The sequence below is a fragment of the Peromyscus maniculatus genome, chromosome 8 (assembly GCF_049852395.1).
Source record: "Peromyscus maniculatus bairdii isolate BWxNUB_F1_BW_parent chromosome 8, HU_Pman_BW_mat_3.1, whole genome shotgun sequence".
NCBI lineage: Eukaryota > Metazoa > Chordata > Mammalia > Rodentia > Cricetidae > Peromyscus > Peromyscus maniculatus.
Genome location: NC_134859.1, coordinates 5,877,982 through 5,895,474, shown reverse-complemented (window position 1 = coordinate 5,895,474; position 17,493 = coordinate 5,877,982). Strand labels below are relative to the sequence as shown.

Below are 17,493 nucleotides of genomic sequence, written 5' to 3'. Positions count from 1 at the left end.
CCCACACGTGGTAAGGAGCTTATGCCTAATCCTCAGATCTACTTTCCAGAACAGAATTAGCATATTCTCTTGTCCATAAATTAAGGCCTGAGGATACTGAGATATGGGAAGCCTTACGCCCATCAGAGGTCAAGGTCGGGTTTGACCCCAACAAAGTATTCTTCCTCTCTCTGTGTACTGTATTAACAGATTTACATTTTGCAAACTTCCCTAATGTAGCTGCCTTTAATCTTCTAGGAGCATTTAGATTATTTACTCAGAAATTTTCTGTTTATCGAATTACATCAAACATTTAATTAAAGGTGCTATCAGTTCACGTTTGGTGCTCTAAGCATGGCAGCAGAGCTGGGTCCCACAGGGATACGGCATCTGCTACTGGGTTCTTCCAAACCAGGGAAGGTCAGCCATGCCATTGGTGCTTTAAGTCAGTCTTTTTGCAAGTGGTCATATTATTTAGACTCCAAACTACAATCCAACGGATTTCTTTCTCTTTGTCTTTGAAAATAGCAACAAGGGCTTAGGGAAATGGCTGGGTGGGTAAAGTGTCTGCTGCATAAACTTGAGGACCTGAATTTGGATTTCCATAAAAAAGCTGAGCATGGCAGCATACACATATAACCCTAGGACTGGGGAGGGAAAGGGGGATAGAAACAGGGGGACCCTAGGGGCTTTCTGATCAGCCAGTCTATCCTAAAAAGTGAGCTCCTGGTTTAGTAAAAGGTCTTGTTTCAAAAGCATATGTGGAAAATGACTGGGGAAGACAATTGGCATTGACCTCTGACCTCTACATGTACCCACAAAAGCACGACAGACAGCAAAATAGTTTGTCAACTGATTTCATGGAAAAGCTTCCCATTCAGGGCAGAGTTCTGCACTGCCTCTCCCAATCACTTCCTCTAGGAATTGCATCTTTGACCCTATCATTGAATAGTACTTTGGGTTTGTTGGTTGTTTTTTTTTTTTTTTTTTTTTCCGTTTTGTTTTGTTGGTTTTTCAAGACAGGATTTCTCCGTGTAATTTTGGTGCCTGTCCTGGCTCTCGCTCTGTAGATCAGGCTGCCCTCAAACTCACAGAGATCTGCCTGGCTCTACCTCCTGTGTGCTGGGATTGAAGGGGTGTGCCACCTTTGCCCGGCCTGTAGAAGATGTAAAGGGGCATAAAGTTGTCATAGTTTTCATTAATTTGACATAAACCTAGACAAGCCTAGGAAGAGTGAATCTCAGTTGAGGAATTTCTTCCATCAGATTTGTCTGTGGGAATGTTTGAGGAGCCTTTTCTTCATTGCTAATCAATGAAGGGGGGTCCAGCTGACCCTGCACAGGTGGTCCTCTTTATAAGGTTACATGAACCTAGAAGCAACCACTAAGCACCACTCCTCCACGGCCTCTGCTTCAGTTCTTGCCTCCAGGTTCCTGCCTTCAGCTCCTGTCCTGGCTCTCCTTTGGTAATGGCTATGTTGTTTTTGGTCAGTGTTTTGCCATGACAACAGAAAGCTAATTAGGACAAAGGCACATGCACAGTTCCAGCATCTTTTGACCTTCTCCAAAAGGGTGAATCCTAGATTCACAGAGAAGAACCAGCAGGCAGTGAGGTCACATGATGTGGCTAGTCCTGGAGGAAAGGAAATGGAAATCTAACTTTTCTGCCTCTAGATGCAATACCTCGGTGGCCTGTGGATGCCCCTTGCTTCAGATGGGGCTCTCACATCTAAACCATGAGCCAAAACTTCAGATGACAATGACTTAATAATGACAGACTCCAGTGAAAAGCAGACAGGGAGAAGGGGAGTTAAAGGGGGCAGGAAGCTGGCCAAGGGTCTGTCTGGTGGTCTGACAGAGGCAAAGTCTATCTCTGTGTGATTCTATGGCTAGTCTGAAGAGTCCACATGCCTCCATTTGTCCATCTAAAGAGTGGGGGAACACTTGAGCTTTGTACTGCTCATATTGGTTACAGGTGACCTTAATTCTACCATTGCAGCGCCGAAGACCTTTGCTATGAGCCTTTATCAGCAAAGCATGCAGAGAGCAGGTAAAGTGTTGAGGATACAGATCTGGAGAGGTTCCAGTGGACTCAAGTGAGGGTACACATGTCTAACATAGCATACATGCATTTATGCATTCGACCGATACTCATACCAAACACCCCCTAAGTGCTAGAATTGCTATAAAAAGGACTTTTCTACCAGAGCCTGGAGGCACAGGCATCTCATTCCAACTACTCAAGAAACTGAAGCAGAAGGATTACAAGTTCAAAACTTGCCTAGACCAGAATGAGTTCACAGCCAACCTGGGCAATGTAGTGAGACCCTGTCTCAAAGCAGAAAGCAAAGAGTGCTGGAGATGTAGCGCAGTAGCTGAGCACTCAGGGAGCATGCAGTGACTCTAGACTCAACCCCACTACTGAAAAATCAAAGAAACAAAGACAGACAAACTGACTGGCCAACTCTGAGCCCTTCTTTCTGAGACAACTTTAGTCTTATCAATGTAACCCCTTAAGTTCCTTCCCCGCCTGGCAATTCCCTTTCCTCTGATGTTTACTTGTGCACTATTTATTTCTTCCTACTCAAAACTCAGGTTTCTCCAGAGCTCTGGCTCAGTCTGCCAAGCTCACTCCAGTAGCCAGGAAAGATCTCTCTGAGGGCTTGATATTTTCTCTCCAACCTGAAATTCAAGGAAGAACAGCCAGGAGAAAATCAGGGTGAAGCAGTCCACACACAGGACCAGGAAGGCCAAGGGCGCCCAGCTGGGAATGAGCCTGGGGTGTATGGGAATGGGAAAGAGAGCTTGGTGAGCAAGAGGGGGGAAACATGTGGGAGAAGGTAGGAATGGAAGGGCAGCTACCCCAGAGGTGTGGGAGTTTTCTAGCCCTCTGAGACAGGCTGGGCATTCCTAAGTCATGTTTGTGAAGGTGACTCCATCTTTGACCCTCTCGCTGTTTCTCCGTTTCTAGGACACCGTGTACCCCTTTCTCCAAGAGCGTATGGATAAGCTGCAGAGGCTTTTCACAGACTGATTTTCTACTCAGCAGTTTGTTGATGAATGCTGAAAGGGTAGATGCAGACTTATGTCAACAAGATGCGACAGGGAGGTTTTATAAAGAGACAAATTATCCTCACACACGAGACAGAAAATCTCTGCTGCGCTGCAGGCTCAGCACTGCTGAGTTTAGCAAGTCGGGATTTGTTCCTGAGCTAAAATTTCAATAGGAGAATGAACCCACTTTACCTCTCTTCATCCTCCTTGAGGTTTCTGAATAGTTAGTCAAACCACATAGCCCTCTCTGGGATCCAGTGGGGGGGGGGAGTAGGGGAGGATGGAGAGAGAGGACAGGGAGAGGGACCTGGAGAGAGGACCGGGAGGGAGGACAAGGAAAGAGGACCACGAGGAAGTACCAGGAGGGAGGACGAAGAAGGGGGATCGGGAGAGCAGGTGCTATGAGCCCAGCTTACTGGGGCGGGTTGTTGAAAAGCAGCTAAGAAGAAACAGAGGGGGGCAGACACCTCTGTGCCCATTCCAGAGTCGGAAGTGCCCCCAACCAGGCTGACCTGATTGTACAGTAAAGAACAGGCACAATAATTGTCTCTGGATGGAGTTTAGGGATGACCTTTTTAAGTGTCATATGCCGAGAATCCAAGGCACGGCATCTGGATAAGACCCATTCGAGTTCCCAGAGGGCAAGGGGTCCCCACAGCTCTTCTCCCGGTTGCTTCTTGTCCAGGGGCACACCCTCCTCAGGATCAAATCCCTGAGTTTCCACCAGTGCTTCAGGGTGATCTGGAGCTGCAGAGCTGCAGTATAAGCATCCTTAGGAAGAGCTTATAAATGTGAGAAGGGACCACACAGAGAGGCTGGGATCCAGAATCTGTACACACCGGGCAGTAGCATTTAAGATGGCGTCTCTATTTCATGAATACGCAATTTATGGAAGAAATCTCCTGCTCTTGAGTTATAGAGGAGACAGTTGAGCCCTTAATCATCTGAATCACCCCTTTTGAGAATGGCAGTTAGCAGGGGACCTCAGTCAGCAAGGCCAAGGGGTCTCCTTACCTTCTTGTCACTGAGGCCTGTCACTTGGTCCACAAACTCCTCTTGGATCATGAAGGCAGCCAGGTTGGCTGTGTAGCTGGCCAGGAAAATGACAGCAAAGAAGGCCCACACCGACACCATGATCTTGCTGGTTGTGCCTTTAGGATTCTGGACTGGCACGGAGTTGTTGAAGACCAGGCCCCAGAGAAGCCATATAGCTTTTCCAATTGTAAAAGAAGGCCCATGGGGAGCTGCAAGTGGCAGAAAGAATGGTCAGAGCATTCTTTGAGAGTGCACACTCGTGTGTGTGTGTGTGTGTGTGTGTGTGTGTGTGTGTGTGTGTGTGTGTGTCTGTGCGTGCACGCTTGCGTTGTGCACAGTGGCAGTCACCAGTAGCCCTGGAGGGTGGAAGACAGCAGCTCATTAGAGTTCTGCTCTTCCCTTGTCCCCAGAACCTTATTGCAGTCAACTTCTTTTTGCCTTAAGATAATTTGCATTTTCCTCACATTTCTATCTAACTGGATTTTACCACATGTCTTAAAAAGAAAAGAGTTATGCAAAGTGGGGGTTTCCGTGAAAAGTGGTGTTAGGACATGTTTTTAAATTTGGATTTGGTTTCCATTTGGGGAAGCCAAACTCCTTAAAAAATTAAAGGAGAACTTGAAGGAGAGAGAGTTGGGGGGGGTAGATTTGAACAAAACACATTGTATGCATTTATGAAATTCTCAAATAATTAAAATACATAAAGTAAATGTAAAGGAAGCCTACAGAAGCATGTACATGGGGTAGGATGCTTCACTATTGGCTGTCCCTAAAAGCCATTCAATCTGGCAAGAGCATGCTTGGGGTTCGAATTCAGTTGTCCCTGGAAATTGCTCCTGTTCAAATTCACATGTAAAGTGTGCACAATATACGAATCAAACTCCTTTCAAATGGAGGCGTTCAGGAACAGAACAATAGAGCCTAATTCTCCCACACTTCACAGAAGGGAGACATTTCGCTGCAGGTCACTGAGAATGGACTGACATCCCATCCCTTTCCCTCGATCTCCGAATCCTCTTGGCAGTGCGTCCCTTCAGTTTTTAAGTGTTCCTTGCGACGGGCTTAACTGGGAGGCAGAACAATGTGTGGAAATTTATTGGGATAGGGCATATGAGGACAGAAAACCACTCAAGTGAGGGTTTTCAAGACTTCGTCTTGTACCAGAAGAAAAAAATCAATTTATGCCCTCACTCTGAGGGAGAAAAACGCCTTCTTTAAGCAGAAGGTTAATTTTTATGTCACTTAAGTAAATGAAGATATGACAAAATGATCTACCGAGACCTCGGCTGGCAGTGTTAGCTGAGAGGGCAATAAATAAAGTAGCGGGAGAGGATTCGCTTGGATGGGAGTTAGGACGCTCTGGGCAGGGACCGGACAGAGACTCTTCCTCCACGGAGACCAGACTCGCTCCCACATACCCACAGTGCCCACCATGCAACGCATGCAGGAGAAGGCAGTTAACCCTGTAATTCTCAACACATGAAGGAGAAGGTGGTTAACCCTGTAATTCTCCATCTCAATCTCCCACAATTCTCTTTGCCTAGTTTTCTGATTTTCTGGACTTATTCCCAAGAGGTCAGGAACTCTTGAATCAATCTTGCTGACTTCATCAGCTACTTAATTACAGAAAGGCTGACCAGAAGTGGCAGGCACGTTAGAGTCAGACACAGGTAGCTGAGAGGGGGATCCTCAGGGCACTTTGGGGAATTCCTGATGTGTGAATACTGTTACTGCACTATGTAACTTAGCCCATAAAATGCAGTGGAATGTAAAAGAAAACATTTTGCAGAGAAACGAAGTGCTCTTATTTCCTGAGCTGTCACGTGCACAGGAGCAGGACACAGGAAGCAAGTGGGTTAGAGGTGAGGGTTGGATGCTTGTTTAATATTCTTTTGATGGTTTTCTTATGGTAATCTTCCAGTGTGTACTTTGTCCAAGGGATGAACTGCTGAAGAAAATGATCTTCAAATCATTTTTATTCTCCATGATGTATCACCAGTATATCCACCTGGTTCCACCTTCATAGCCTTTAGCCTACTCCAAACTACCCTAATCTTTTTGGTTTATTATTTTTGAAATTCCATAGGTATATACAATGCATTTTGACCATATCCATCCCTTACTTCCCACTCCAAACTCCCCTGAAGAACCCCCATCACATCTTCCTCCTAAATTCACATTTTCCGTATTTTATTTTTTGTTGGTTTGTTTGTGCTGCTGGGAGTGGAGCCCCGGGCCCTGCCCATACTCGCCAAGCATCCTGCCATTGAGCTGCGTCCTCAGTCCTTCGGAAAGGTCAGTCACAACTTCCCCAGGCTAGTCTTTGTATCCCAGGTTGGCCTTGAGCTTGGACTCTGCCCAGCCGCTACGGGAGCCGCGATGACAAGCCTCCACCACCAGGCTTGCTTTCATCCTCTGCTTCTTCAACATGTCAGCATGGGGTTGAGCTCCAGACTTTCCTGTGGGCGGCTGCTTCTAATTGAATGCTCTTTTCTGTTTTTCTCACCGCTAAACTCTTCCTTTTGACCTCAGCTGAACCTCGCTGGTTTGATCCCTTCCTGGTCTTCGTGCCCCATCCCTCACCATGGCGTGAGACTGGCTTGTGCTCTTCCTGCACTTACCACTACCTGTGATGACAATCAATGTGCTCACCTCTTGTCTCCCCACCTAAGTCCTAGGAGGCCTCCATCTGATTCACCTTGTCGCCTGCAGCCACATGGGGCTTGGCACACAGAACAGACTCAGTAAATATCCACACGTGGTCTGTGTGAGGGCACAACTGCTCTGTTGGTGAAAGTCCTACTTCACTTTCGTGTGGCCATCACAAGGAATCACCTTCCCTGCTGGGTTGAAAGATCCTTCATGGTTCAGCCCCTACTTAACACATGCTTATGTGTGGCCCTTTCGTGGTTTGGGAGATGGCTTCTGTAGTATTCGCTGCTCTTCCATAGTTAAGAAGTAGAAAGATTTTAATGAAACAATGTCCCTAATAAATTCCCATGGTTTCTTGACTGTTTCTAGTATTAAATCTTTCAAGTTACATGTGTATGTGTCGAATTAAAGGATGTCCTGTTCTGGAGGGATATTTGAGACACCAAGGTCTTCATTTTTTTGTGGCAGGAGCACCAAACTTGAGAGCCTTGCACATGCTGGGCAAGGACTGTAGCCCTGAACTCTATTCCTGCTCCCAAGGTCTCCTGTCTCTGCAATATCAAGTCGCTTTGGGGGAAAGGGATTGGGTGCTTTCTAATAAATAACATCCACTTACGAAGGTGCTGTGCATTAAGGGAAATCTACTCAAAACGATGTGATGTGTTTAGCAAGCCTCTTAGTGAGTTATAACCAAAGAATATCTTTAGATTCCACTTTCTACCTTCCGATCCTTATCAAGTACAGTACACTACAATCAGCACCATCAGGGAAAAATTTAACTCTGAGGAAATACACCACTTTATAGTTACATTTATTGTCAAACTAATGCAAATAAGATTCACTAGTTTGAAGAATGTTCTTAAAGTCGAATCTATTGAGTCATTTTATTTCCATAGATTGAAATTGAGACTTGCTGTGACTTTAATATTTCTTTTGATCTACATTTTTAAAATAAATTGCCAAAACCCTTCAACTCTGTTTTCTCAACAAATTGAATATCAATGATTTTTACCTAACCACTATTAACCTTGAATTTTAATAAAATTAAAATGTTTCATGCTTAAACAGATCATATTTGTCATATCAATTCTGTGCCAATACTATTCTTATGAAGATTCACCACAACACCTCAGCAACGTGTGGTAAAGTGCTCTAAAACTACAACTCTCTCTCTCTCTCTCTCTCTCTCTCTCTCTCTCTCTCTCTCTCTCTCTCTCTGTGTGTGTGTGTGTGTGTGTGTGTGTTATGCACATATGTGCATGTGGGTGTGTTCAGCTGTGAGAGCTCATGCACATACACATGTGGAAGCCTGAGTTCAAAGCTGAACACCTTCCCTCTAGAACTCCACACCCTATTTTTTGAGACAGGGTCTCACTGAATCTGGAGCTCACCAACTGGCTAGATGAACAAGCCCCTGGAATCTGCCTGTTTCTGCTCCGTGACCTCCAGTGCTGGTTATGGATGCTCACCATGGCATCTGGTTTTCACATGGGTGCTGGAGATAGGAACTCCAGTCCTCATCTTGCACAGCGAGCACCATACACCCTGAGCCACCTTCCTGGCCCTGAAACAGCATTCACTTTGTACCAGGCTTGTGAAGGCTTCCTTACCTTTCCCTTTGGCTAAGTTTCTGTTGTATCCAACAGGACTGAAGTATTCAAAAACAAAGACAGCAATGGCAGAGACAATGAGCAGCATCACAAACATCATCACCCAGACAGAGGCGCTGAAGGGTTCTGCAGGGAAAGAGATAAGGACAATCACGTAATCAGTCAGTTCTTCCTCAGCCCCAGCAGGAAGCCCACTCACCCAGCCGAAAGCTTATGGAACTTGCTGTCATCAAATCTGATCATTCCAAAGAAGCTGGTCATTTTTATTCATATGTGAAACCATTCTTTATAAAATGATTTGAGACACTTCATAAAACTGTACATGAGATAATAAAAATAGAGAAGAGAATGTGACATTATATAAACCAGGTCAAGGATAATATAAGCAAAAAAGAATGATAAGATGAGAAGGAATATGTTAGACTGCAAACAAACAGGTCACAGGGCCCCACCTAATCATAGAACCATCTAGAGAACCAAAGCTGAGGACAAACAAGCCAGACTCAAATAGGTAGTATATGGATGTGACAAATGTGTGGTTTAAATTTTTACTTTCATTTGTATTTTTATATACTAGTGGTGAGGATGTGTGGGGAATTTCAGAAGTAAATGGAAAATTATAACCTGTTACAAAGGATTATAAAATCATGGACTTGATAAGAATATTAGAAAGTCACAGTTTACCACCCTCTGCTGCAGATGGATGAGATCCCTGTGGCCTACATGTCTTACTGAGGTGGGTGATGGGCTTAACTACAACCAAAAGCTATTCTAAGCTATTATGTTCGTGAAATAATACCATCAGACATCATGGAGAGCAGAGGTGATGAAGCCTTAGATGGGTAAATAGTTGCTTTCCTTACAAGTCATCTTAATAGTTCACTGTACATAACTTGGGCAGTAGGCAGGTGTCTCAGAAGCATGTGGGGCACAAGGTTCTAAGTCTTACAACACTCTAGAAAGGTCAGAGATCCTGTATATAAAGGAACACTTCCACTTAACCTGATTGAGAATATGAAAATTAGCTGATTAAAGCTGTGTTATCATGCATGATATGGATGGGCTAGAAAATTCAGCAAAAAAAAAAAAAATCTTAATGAATGCAACTCCAACTGATTGCATCGTGGGGAGTATATTACCCACAGACACAAATTAACTGAAAGTCATTTTCCCCAGAAGAAACACTTTTGAGAGTAAAACATAATAAGCATGACAATGCCATTTGATGGTAAATACTTTACCATTTTTACAAGTTTTATGAAGTGCTCATGTCAGTCAGGAATAGAGCCTGTGGGTGCCTGACACAGGCAGATTCCAAAGAGATGATCTTAATGTACAGCAAGCACGTAGTGTGGATGATACTGGATAATTTAGAGCCTGGTTTGGGATGCAATTTCAATAGTGTGAGTGTGTTAAAGGGCAACATGTGATGGGATAGCTTCCTTGTTTAACACAAAAATGAGCTCAAGGAATTGAGGCTGCAACTGAAATTTATCTTAGCTGATTTCAGCTAGAGTAATAAATAACATTATGTTCCTGGAATCACTGCAGCCTGGTAATGAGGTGCATCCAAAAGGAAGATAAGTAGATGGATAATTAGGAAATCAAAAAATTATTTAATCATCAAGAATAAAGATGTTAAAGTAATTCTGCAAGTAGGGTGTACTTGCTGGGACACATGATGAGTGCATGAGCTTTCCCGTGGAAAGCCTTTAACCCTGCCTCTTCAATACTGTATACATACACCACACAGTGGACGGAATGACTGATTCCACAATTAAAGCCAAAAATGATAAGTGAAATGCCATCCCCAGTGCTGAAAAAGCACCTTCAGTTAATAAAATCACACTTACTAATTAACTCCCATTTCACTGTAGGACCTGATACCATCATAAAAATTAATGGTAATAGCCGGGCGGTGGTGGCGCACGCCTTTAATCCCAGCACTCGGGAGGCAGAGCCAGGCGGATCTCTGTGAGTTCGAGGCCAGCCTGGGCTACCAAGTGAGTTCCAGGAAAGGCGCAAAGCTACACAGAGAAACCCTGTCTCGAAAAACCAAAAAAAAAAAAAAAAAAAAAAAAAAAAAAAAAAAAATGGTAAATCACTACTGCATTCTGTTCAAGTGTCAGAATTTTTAAAACTGCAGCAGATCTTGTTTGGCAGAATACATACTAATCCCTAACATACTACTCAGAAAACTGATCCTGGCCACTGATCCAAATGTTTCCTCACTTGAAGGTGACATCATTAGTCTCTTGGCTTGTGATCATGCCTCAGGAATCAAGGGCTCTGCTTCAGGAGTATGATTTTAAATTTTATTGAGTTTTTATTTATTTATTTTGCATATGTCATATATATGTAGTGTGTGTGTGTGTCCGTGTGTGTGTGTGTGTGTGTGTCCGTGTGTGTCGGTGTGTGTCCGTGTGTGTGTGTGTGTGTCTGTGTGTGTCTGTGTGCTTGCCAAGGGTCATTTGTGGAGGTTATCAGACAACTTGCAGAAATCAATTCTTTCTTTCCACCCTGTGGGGCCCTGGGATTGAACCCAGTAGTTAGGCTTGGTGGTGAGTCCCTTTACCCACCGAGTCATCTTAGTGACCCAGTATTCTGGTTTTAATAGATGAAGTACCTGTTTGTGCCCTGCTACTTACAGACCCCCCACACACACACACAGAGTGGACCAGTCCATAGCACCTGAGGGGTGACCCAAAAATATCTTAAATTGCTCTGAGTTAATATTATCCGATAGTTTAAAACAGATTCAACATTTATCTATGAAGGAACTTCAGTGTAGGAGACTCCAGGTTAGCATTTCTATGGATGTAAGAATCTAACCTACTCGGCAAGCTCTTAGAAAGAACTGGATGGAAATATCACAAGACGTCATCTCTGTCCTTGAAGAGCTGCCTGGTTATGGTTTCACACAAAAGCTCAGCAGCATTACCTGCCCGATGTTTCCCAAGCGAGTTAATGGAGTTTGTGGGGGAGAGAGAATAGGAACTAACGAAGAGCGGCACCATCAGATTTGGAGTGTTTAGGCTCTCCGCATGGCTGAGCCCATGAATGGAAAAATGTAGCTTAGCTCGGCTCATTATGACTTTCAAAACCTGCACATGATGTCTGTAAATAAGGGGTGCACAGTCAATCAGACAGGGATGTAATCTGGAGACCAGGAAAAATATTTTAAGCTTACTGCATGAAAACAGTGTTGAAAGCAGCTCCCTCCTGAACAATTTATTTTTAAAGAGACAGTATGAAGAAGGGGTGTTAAACTGGACAAAAGAGTTGACTTCCAATGGAAATAGTCTACAGCCAGGTAGGATTAAAAAAGTCTACCAAAAGTGGGTTGAGGCCAAATTCAATATCGGTGACCCATTTTTATGAGACAAGCCACTTGATACTCTTGGTCTCTGATTGCACTGGAGAAAAGTTCTCTCTGGTCAGGGACATGGGCATTTTGTGAAAAGAGATGCATTTCTTTCTACATGACTGCATGGATTCAGTCCTTCCCCCATCTTTTCTTAACCCCAAGAAGAGCTGTGTTATGTTAAACAGTCTGGTGGGCAATGCAGAAAAAATAAGCCAGGGAAGCTAATCAAACGCCCATCTCATAATGACTAAGAGTCTGCGTTACTTGCAGGATGAGCCAGTTGTATTTGCCTGGTGTAATGAGGCTCCCTCCAGATACGGATCTGTCAAACGAAAGGACAAAGGGGAGAACATAACAAGATATGTCTTTCTCAAGCTCGTTATTAGACCAACAAAGGTTGGAGAAATTGAAGTAACAAGTGCAAAGCTCAAATGCAGTGAGTGGCAAGGATTTCAACAGCTTAACTGGATTATCAGAAATGAAAATAGTCATTCTATATGCTGCTGTGAATAAAGCGGTCTCCAAAAATCCTGTTAGTCAACACTGTACTCAAGGGAAAGTGGCTTGGCAGTGATACTGGCTGCTGACGTGACATAAATAAAGGCTTGGGGAGCAAGATTATAGGTTTGAAGTTGGTATCCACAAGTCAGTGTGAGTTTGTAATTTATTTATTCAATGTGTATGTGTTTGTGGCTGGGTATGTCTATGTGCACTAATGCATGTAGTGCCCATGGAGGCCAGAAGAGGGCATCAGCTTCTCTGTAACTGGAATTACAGGCCATCATAGGCTGCCATATGGGTGTTAAGAACTGAACACTCATAAGTAGATACTAGAAGTAAAGCAAAGGATAACCAGACTGCAACTCACAACACCAGGGAGGCTACCTAGTAAGGAGGACCCTAAGAAAGACACAGGGATCGCCCAATGATAGGGAAATGGATGAGATCTACATGAGCAAACTGGGGGTGAGAAGGGATAATGGAGGGCAAGGATGGGGGCGGGGAGAGAGAGCTTAGGAGAGTGGGAGGTCCCAGCTGGATGAGGAACAGAGAGAGAGAACAAGGAAAGAGATACCATGATAAACGAAGACCCCATGGGAATAGGAAGAAGCAGAGTGCTAGAGAGGTCCCTAGAAATCCACAAAGATACCTCCACTATAGACTACTGGCAATGGTTGAGAGAGTGCCTGAGCTGACCTGCTCTGGTGATCGGATGGCTGAATACTCTAACTGTCATGATAGAACTCTCATCCGGTGACTGGTGGAAGCAGATGCAGAGAGCCACGGCCAAACCCCAGGTGGAGCTCAAGGAGTCCAATTGACCAGAGAGAGGAGGAATTATATGAGCAAGAGATATCAAGACCATGATTGGAAAAAGCAGAGGGACAAATAGCCAAACTAGCAGAAACACATGAACTGTGAACCAATAGCTGAGGAGCCCCCATGGAACTGGACCAGGCCCTCTGGATAAGTGGGACAGTTGATTAGCTTGAACTGTTCAGGAGGCCCCTAGGCAGTGGGACCAGGACCTGTCCTTGGTGCATGAGCTGGCTTTTTGGAATCTAGGGCCTATGCTGAGACACTTTGCTCAGCCTTGGTGTAGGGCAGAGGGGACTGGACCTGCCTCAACTGAATCTACCAGGCTGGGCTGACTCTGAAGGGGAGACCTTGCCTTGGAGGAGGTGGGAATTGGGGGCATATTGGGGGGGAAGGCTGGGGGTAAGAAGAGGGAGGACAGAGGAATCTGTGGCTGATATGTAAAATTTAATTATAAAATAAAAATATTTTTAAAAAAAACTCATCTCATATCCTCTGCAAGAGCAGTGAAGTGCTCTTAACCACGGAGCCGTTTCTCCAGCCCTTGTGGTTTTCTTTAATGACGTTTTCCTGTCTCTAGAAATGTATAAGAAATTCAGTTGACCTTAATAAAACCATTTTCCCTGCTCCTAGAGTTTTCATCCCGAGACAAACATCTGTCTTCACTGTCCCAAATATGAACAAACTCATTTATATGGGAATATCAGGGAAAAGTTAATAATCTGCACTTCAAGATGTTCAACAAGATAACTTCTAGAAAATAATTTCTAGTAAGCACACAGTCACTTTAAAGAAGAAATTAATTGCACTTGGCTGTGTGCCAGGAAGTTTCTCTGACTCCCACCGGGATGCCAGCACACATACAGTCCTGTGCTCATGGCGACTGGACACTGGGAGAGTAACTCCACCTTGATTGTCTTTTATGTAAACACATTTATGAAATTGTTAGAAGGAAAGTTGAAAGCACTTCCTATTTCAAATTATATGGCAAGAAGGATAGGCACACTTTAAAATACGAGTCTATTAATTCTTTATCGGTGTATATTCCTCAGACTATTTCTGTTTATTACAGTACTGGAATAAATCACTCAGCAGTTTCCATTACTTTTAATAAACAAATGATTAGTGGAAGGTAGGTGTGTGTGGATGGTGAATCAAGACCTACAGGCTTATTTAAATTAACTGTGGACAGACAGGTTAATTCATTTTTTAAAATGTTTTTCTGGTTTTAGCAATATATTAATTTTCATTCTACATAATCAAGACCAATATCTAAATATGTGATGGTATTTACCAGCAGAAATGCCCAAGTTAAAGATAAATGAAAAAATATGAACTGAGGGGATAGGGTGGCCATTAGCTGGAAGAGTTCACACGTAACCTGGGGGACAAACTCAGGTCCTTATGCTCACACAGCAAGCTCTGTACCAGCTGAGGCAGTTCCCCAGCCCAGAATGCCCATGGTTTTTTTCCCCAGGGAAGTTATTACTATGAAATTCACATACCAAGGAAAGCAGAAGGGGAGACGGTGCCATTGCTCCTGGAGACCATGACACTGATTCCTGTCTCCACAAAGGGCACTGAGAAGTCCACCACTTCCGAACGCTCCTCATTGATGGTGAGCGAGCCCACGGCCATGACTGCTCGCTGATAGACAACCTGGATGGAAGAAAGAACATGACCTTCATCCTCTCTTCCCAGCACCACTGGACCCCAAGACCCTCTGATGGGATGAGAACCTGGAGGTAGCAAAGATGACTTACTTCACCTATCATGCCATTCCACACATTGTTAACCTTTTTCCCATGTTTCCCATTGGTCACCAGGTAGAGGTCATAGGTGAACTTCACAGTCCTGGACAGCTTCTTCAGGATGTCGATGCAGAACCCCTTGCAACACTTCTTCACGTTCATCCCTTCGTTGGTTGAGTTGCTGCCAAGAAAATCCAAGGATCACAGAAAGTTACTCTTGGAAGGCTGTGTTCTTGGCTACATATACATTTGTATTTTTGGATGAGATGTTGAAGCTCAAAAGGGGAAGTGAGTTCTGAAGTTCTTTAATGTGTGTGTGTGTGTGTGTGTGTGTGTGTGTGTGTGTGTGTGTGTGTGTGTGTGTGTATGTTAGTGCACATGTGTAGTATTCAGAGGAGAATACCCACATGCCCTCTGTCACTCTCCACTTTATTCTCTTGAGATGGGGTCTCTCACTGAATCGAAGGCACTTGCTACTTTGGCTAAGCTGGCTGGCTAACAATCTCTCAGAGTATGTTTCTTCCTATTCCATGTTCAGTGCTGGTGTTACAGGCACATACAGCCATGCTTACCAGCTTTTGACATAGGTGCTAACATTCAAACTCAGGTCTTTGGGCATTCATGTCCTGAACTCTTATCCACTAAGCTGCTTCCTGAAGCCCTTGTTTTGTGAGACAGGGTTTCATAGTCCAGGCTGGCCTCAGATTCTTTATGTAGCTGAGAATGATTCTGAGTTTCTAATTCTCACATCTCCACCTCTTGAATGCCAAAAGTAAGAGCCATTGCATACTAAGCAAGCCCTCTACAAGCTGAGCTACATCTTCAGGCCCCCAAACTGCTAAATGATGACAGTTGGCATTAACTGAGTGATGCTAATTGACTAGGCACTCTGATAAGTGCTGTATACTAACTGTGGGCTTCACCTTCACAAAATTTCTCTGAATTTGGTACAGTTCACACCTCCAGAAGAAAGTTACCAACACTTATTTTTTAAAGAGTTTTGAACACATAAAACCTCTTTAGACTGGACTGTTGTCATCTGATCTAAACTAATCTTGGGGAAAAAAAAACTTATTGGGAAATGGAGCACAGAATTAGAAAGCCTTGAGGAGAGGAGGGTTTTTCTGCATCTTCACCCTGATGAGCTCTTAGAGCCAAAGGGAGAAGTGAGTGCTCCTAAGAAAGTGCCCTAGTCGGGGCACCTGAGCTTTCTGCTGTTCTGGAGTGGTGGATTTCACCTCTCACCAGAGCTGCCAGTCTCGAGTGAGGGTTTATTATAACATTCTTTCTGTGTAAATGCATGGTAGGAATTACAAAGATGGCACTTTCACAGGACAGCACCTCAGGGCAGGGAAAAGTCCTGGGAGGACACAGCAGGGTCTGGGGAGGTGGCTCAGGACGGAAACACTTCCTGCACAAATGTAAAGATCAGAGTTCAGATACCAGAACCCAAAACATAGAGGCCAGGCAGGCATGGTGGCTGCCTGTAATCCAGGCACGAGAGGTAGAGATCGTCAACTGGCCAGATAGACTAAGAGTAACTGGTAAATTCTGGGTTCAATACGAGATCTTGCCTCAATAAATAAAGTAGACAGCAATTGAGAAAGCAATCTGATGTCAACTTTAGGCCTCTACAAGTGTACATACATACATGCATACACATATGTGCTCCACACAGTTGAACATACATCTACCTACACACCACATACACATTCATAGGCAAAAAAAAAAGATTCACATAGCATTGCCATATTGAAGGTGACCTTGTAACCTCCCAGGGCTCTGCTCACTCTTCTTTACAGTCACCTGGCTTTACTCACTTGACAGGTCAGGTCCTAGAGATAGCCATACAAATCCTTCACAACCAAAGGAAGCACCATGATCTTTGAAAACAAGTAGGAAATTTCTCCCAGAGAACCTTACCCAAAGATCTTTTTGGTACTGCACTCAATTCTGCCTTGCATCAATGGGCATCCTGTTAGCTCAGTCCTGCAGGCGAGTCCCACAGTCATGGAATACCTGCTCTATTGGAAAACTCCATTTTTCATACATCTACACAGTGGATTGTTAACTAAACATCCAAATAGTGTTTGTGGAAATTCAAGATCAAAATAGGAAAAGGTTTACACGCCTTATGAAAAAGTAGGGTACAAAGAAATACAAACATAAGCACAGCTACACAAAATCAAACCTCTCAAAAGACCATCCAGAAAAAAAATTAAATAGGAAAGGTAGCTGTATTTGACAGGCAGGGTATTTTTTCTTTCCCATGCTTTTGAGATATTCTCCCCACATTTTCTAGTGAGTATGCACTCTGCATCGAATTGGATACACACGTGTCAGGCCTCATAGATGTCTCTTAGTGTCTGCATACATGGTGTGAAAATGTTCGGCAGTACAACTGTCGTGATGGGAGTGAGCTGCAGGTTAGATCTTTTTTCTTATTTCAAGGCCATGGTGGCCTCACTTGACTCACTGTTGTAACCTTTACACCTGATCCTATCCCAGACTTCTACTCAATGACCTGGCTTCCTTAGGACAGATGCATCATGGTGACTTCCCTGTCTTACCCTACAACCTAAGCAAACTTCTCTGACCTTCTACCCTCATCTAAGAAGCCACATCTGCCTACATCCACATATAATGACTTGTGGAACCAATGTTATAAAATTATTGGAAGTAAGTACCTGCTTCTTCCCTACTGAATACTCAGAAAAGAGGGTTTACAG

At 44.0% G+C, this 17,493-nt stretch overlaps 1 protein-coding gene across 1 annotated transcript in view; it reads right to left on the bottom strand.

Annotated features, from left to right (window-relative positions):
- Positions 1 to 17,493, bottom strand: part of Grin2a (glutamate ionotropic receptor NMDA type subunit 2A) — a 420,443-nt gene that overhangs the window by 67,335 nt on the left and 335,615 nt on the right. Inside the window, exons 7-10 of the mRNA XM_015985718.3 lie at positions 14,777 to 14,945; positions 14,519 to 14,672; positions 8,330 to 8,455; positions 4,047 to 4,276 (exon numbers count right to left, since the gene is read on the bottom strand). Coding sequence (XP_015841204.1) covers positions 4,047 to 4,276; positions 8,330 to 8,455; positions 14,519 to 14,672; positions 14,777 to 14,945 — 679 coding nt within the window. The remainder of the gene's footprint in view (positions 1 to 4,046; positions 4,277 to 8,329; positions 8,456 to 14,518; positions 14,673 to 14,776; positions 14,946 to 17,493) is intronic.